The sequence below is a fragment of the Pelophylax lessonae genome (assembly GCF_965119305.1).
Source record: "Pelophylax lessonae genome assembly, chromosome: 9".
Classification (NCBI taxonomy): domain Eukaryota; kingdom Metazoa; phylum Chordata; class Amphibia; order Anura; family Ranidae; genus Pelophylax; species Pelophylax lessonae.
Genome location: NC_138776.1, coordinates 103,020,374 through 103,025,225, shown reverse-complemented (window position 1 = coordinate 103,025,225; position 4,852 = coordinate 103,020,374). Strand labels below are relative to the sequence as shown.

General features: G+C 40.9%; 1 protein-coding gene across 1 annotated transcript; it reads right to left on the bottom strand.

Annotated features, from left to right (window-relative positions):
- Positions 1 to 211: 211 nt before the first annotated feature.
- Positions 212 to 1,015, bottom strand: LOC309563185 (olfactory receptor 1C1-like; the record flags this gene model as incomplete). The annotated part of the gene is made up of 1 exon (XM_082267520.1): positions 212 to 1,015. One exon carries the CDS (start codon positions 1,013 to 1,015, stop codon positions 212 to 214), a length of 804 nt encoding a protein of 267 aa, XP_082123646.1.
- Positions 1,016 to 4,852: the final 3,837 nt, after the last annotated feature.

The following is a 4,852-nucleotide window of genomic DNA, read 5'->3' as shown; positions in this document are numbered from 1 at the left end:
GTATACTACACTATGGAGGTTGCGCTGTCCTTTTCCTTCTTTTGTTGTCACAGTGACACAGCGTTAATCCTAGAGAAATTCAAAAGTGTAAAAAATATTTAATTGGTTAGAAAATCAGATTTTTATAAAAAAAAAAGTAGGGTTGTGTATTTTTAACTTTTGCTATTATCCAATTTATAGTCATGTCTGCACAGGTTTCTTTTTAAAAATTTTATTTCATCTCAAGCAGTAATTTTTTTACACCATCTTTAAACTCGTGATTTTTTAGAGTATAGATTATGGGATTTAATAATGGCACCAAGACAATGTATAAAAGGGCAAAAAATTTGTCTTGTTCTGGATAATAACTAGATGCTGGTCTCATATATAAACAAATGATGGTCCCATAAAATATACTAATACAAGTGAGATGAGAAGAACAGGTAGAAAATGCTTTATGTCTCCCGTGGGAGGATTTTATCTTTAATATTGTGGAAATAATTAAAATATAGGATATCAATGTAAGTAGGAAAGTGACAAGAGTAAGAAGTGTACCTACAATGTAATTCATCATTTCAACATCATCAGTGCTACTGCAGGATATTGTAAGAAGTGGTGAGAGATCACAAAAGAAGTGGTTAATACAATGAGAGGCACAAAATGATAGCTTAGATAAAAGGGCAATGTGCCCAGCTGGGTCCAGTAGGCCAATGACCCAGGCTGATGCTGCAAGGCCTTTACAGTGTTTTAAACTCATAAGAGAAACATAATGGAGTGGATGACAAATGGCCACATAGCGGTCATATGCCATGGCTGCAAGTAAGATGACCTCAGTACTAGCAAAGGAAATAAAAAAATACAGCTGAGTCATACAACCCACATATGAAATAGCCTTATGTTGAGTGAGTAGAATCTTTAATAAGTTGGGCAGAATATTTGAGGTGTAGGCAATGTCAATGACAGATAGGTTTATCAACAACAAGTACATAGGAGAATGTAAATTACGGTTTACCATAATAACTACAAAAATGGTCATGTTCCCAAAAATAATGAAAATGTATAAGAGAAAAATTATTGTGAACATTGGAAACTGTAGAGCATCAATTCCTGATAAGCCTTCAATGAAGAACTCAACCACATTTTCTTGGGTTTCAAGCTTCTCTTTGGTCATGTTCACAACTAAAAGAAATAAAAAAAAATCAATGATCAAAGTTTTCTCTGGATTTACAACCCCAATTCCAAAAAAGTTGGGAAGCTGTGTAAAATCTACATAGTGTACAGGACACCGGGAATGTGTCCTGGATGGCAGGTACATTTCCCCGATATTTGAGTTGTGGTCCCTTTAATGGGGTCAGTTGCAGAGCTTTTGTGGTACTCAGGGGTTAACTCCCAGGTGGGGGAGGCTTTAAAGGCAGCAGAGGGAAATCAGCATCTGTGTCAAGGAAGTGAATGGGAGAGAGACAGAGACTCACAAGCTGTGTAGTGAGTGGAAGCTCTCAGACAAGCTGAGACATGGGCTGCTAACTTTCCCCCTGCGTGGCCTGCCTGGCACCCTGACTTTGGAGGAGCCTGACCCCTGTTGGGGCCAAAGACTAGCGGTGAGCCTGCTGCTTTATTACCAATACCAGGATTTGGACTGTTTATTTACCTTGGCTGAAGTAAGCTGCCTTTTGTTTTGCTGGGATTCAAATAAATGAACTGTTTTGCTTTCACCAAACTGGCTGGCGGTCATTCCAGAGCTACCCCAGGTTACAACAGAAACAGAATACTATGATTTACAAATCTCATAAACCTATATTTTATTCACAATAGAAATAGAATAGAAACATATCAAATGTTTAATCTGAGAAAATGGACCATTTTAAGAGAACAAAGAACAAGGTCATTTTGAAATTGTTGGCAGCAACAAGTCTCAAACAAAGTTGGAAAAGGGCCATGTTTACCATGGTGTAACATCCCTTCTTCTTTTAACACTCTGTAAATGTCTGGAAACTGAGGAGACCAGTTGCTGCAGTTTTGGGAGAGGAATGTTATCCCATACTTCCCTGATATGGGATTCTAACTGCTCAACAGTACTATCCTTCTTTGTTATATTTTTCCTTTCAAGATGCACCAAATATTTTTAATTTGTGAAAGGTCTGGACTTCAGGCGGGCCAGTTAAACACCCAGACTCTTCACTACGAAATCATACTGTTGTCATAGATGCAGTTTGGCATTGCTCTACTGAAATATGCACGACCTTCCCTGAAAAAGATGTTGACTGGATAAGAGCATATGCTGCTCTAAAACCTGGATATATCTTTTAGCATTGATGGTGCCTTCTCAGATGTGCAAGGTGCCCATTTCATATGCACTATTGCACTCCATGAGAGATGCAGGCTTTTGAGTGCTGCTAACAAGACTCCTTAGTCCAGAGGAAGCGGCATCCATGGTTGTCAAAAGGATTGTCCAATTTTTATCCATTTGACCACAGACCAGTTTTCTACTTTGCAACAGACCAGAGCTCTGGTCCCAGCTGAAGCCTGAAAAGGAGAAACGCGTTGGAGGGAGAAGCCACACCGTCACGCCACACCACGTGTTCCGCACTGCAGGCGGTCACGTTCGGTACACTTGGAACCATTGTTTATGCCCAGTTCCTTCCATTAGCCATGTAAGTGTGTTTCTTTTTTAATAAAGTTTTTTTAAAAGGATAATGCACTATTGGCACTTTATATCTTTTGTTATGGGGGAGCTACATTAGAGTACAGTATCGCCAGCCACATTGGTGAGTTGGATATGGTGGAGTGGAGAAACATTCAGCCCACGCATTGAAGCCACCATTGGATACCCTCTATCTGGCGCATCCGTATAAACAACAGTGGTTTATGCCTACCCTCTACATACTTCTGGTAAGAAGTTTGCACTACCACCGAGGTGTCACCTCACTTGATTTTATTTGTATTTGTGTCCTATTGAAAAGTGTTTCTTTTTTCACTTTACAGGAACTAAAGGAATGAAAATGAGAAGGCATTTATGTAGCAGAAACAAAGACAACAATAAAATGAAACAGTTAAAAGTTTGGAGTTACATTTAAAATGCTTTATATTTTAACAACCTATTCCATTGCCTGTGGCACTAAACTTTGTTGGGGTAAAAAGCAAAACTTGTTGAAGAATGTTTAGCATACTACACACATTCGGGTATGACAAATGCCTGGTCCTCTGATGCATGCTATGGTTCCTTCTGCCTGCCCCTATATGATTAATGTGCCCTGTAGTCATGTAGGGGCTATTGTATGAACCCACAGACTGCAGCAGGGGATGCCAGCCCCTGTCATTCTCAGAAGTATCAAATGCAAAACATTTTTAGCAGGCTTTTCTCTGCATCACATCAAAGTTCAGTAAAAGGACAAGCGCAACCTCCATAGAGGTTGAATTACTAAAACTAGAGTGCAAAATCTGGTGCAGCTGTGCATGGTAGCCAATCAACTTCTAACTTCAGCTTGTTTGATTGAAGGAGCTGTGAAGGCAGAAGGTTTTTTTATCTTAAGGAGTTCTATGCATTAGGATAAAAAGCCTTCTGTGTGTAGCAGCCACCCCAGCATCCCCAAATACTTACCTGAGCCCCATCTCCATCTAGCGATGTCAACGTGTCCTTTGGCCATCTGGGACTCTCCTCCTGAATGGCTGAAGCACAGCAGGAGCGCCATTGGCTCCAGCTGCTGTCAGTCAAAGTCAGTTAGCGAATCAGGAGAGAGAGGGGGCAGGGCCAAATGGAAGCTCCATGTCTGAATGGACACACGGAGCTGCAGCTCTGCTCGGGTGCCCCCATAGCAAGCTGTTTGCTATGGGGGCACTCGACAGGAGAGAGGGGCCAGGAGCAGCAAAGTGGGACCTGGGAAGAGGAGGGCCGGGGCTGCTCTGTGCAAAATCCCTGCACAAAGGAGGTAAGTATAATATGTTTATTATTTAAAAAAAAAAAAAACACTGGACTTTACAATCACTTTAAGCTTTGAGAAAAAAAAAGAAGTTGATTGGCTTCTATGCAGAGTTGTGCTAGATTTTTCACTAAAAAACACACTCACAAAGGAATGGTCAAAGCTGCTGCATTATCAGGAGCCAATTTTAAATTCCCCTGCTTGGGCCGCTGGAAAAGGGAAAGGGAGCGCAGACAGGCAAGAAGCCTTCACCGGAGCTCTGGTCCCAGCTGAAGCCTGATAAGGAGAGCTGCGTTGGGGGAGAAGCCACACCGTCACGCCACACCACGTGTTCCGCACTGCAGGTGGTCGCGTTCGGTACATTTGGAACCATTGTTTATGCCCAGTTCCTTCCATTTGCCATGTAAGTGTGCTTCTTTTTTATAAAGTTTTTTTAAAAGGATAATGCACTATTGGCACTTTATATCTTTTGTTATGGGGGAGCTACATTAGAGTACAGTATCGCCAGCCACATTGGTGAGTTGAATATGGTGGAGTGGAGAAACATTCAGCCCATGCATTGAAGCCGCCATTGGATACCCTCTATCTGGCGCATCCGTATAAACAACAGTAGTTTATGCCTACCCTCTACATACTTCTGGTAAGAAGTTTGCACTACCACCGAGGTGTCACCTCACTTGATTTTATTTGTTCACGTGTGGAAAGTGCCTATTCACCAATAAGGCTCACTGTTTAGTGTTATCTGGTAAGAGGCTATTTCTTTTTTTTCACCCTCACATATCGGTCTAAGATTAGCAAGATTGAAGATCCACTATCGATGGAAGCTTGATCTTTGGCTATTTGAGATTATCTGGATCAATTGGAGGACTTTATATATATATATATTTTCACGATTGTTATAAATTATATGTTTTTGCATAAAGAATTTTCACATATGGTTTTTCACACTGTATGAA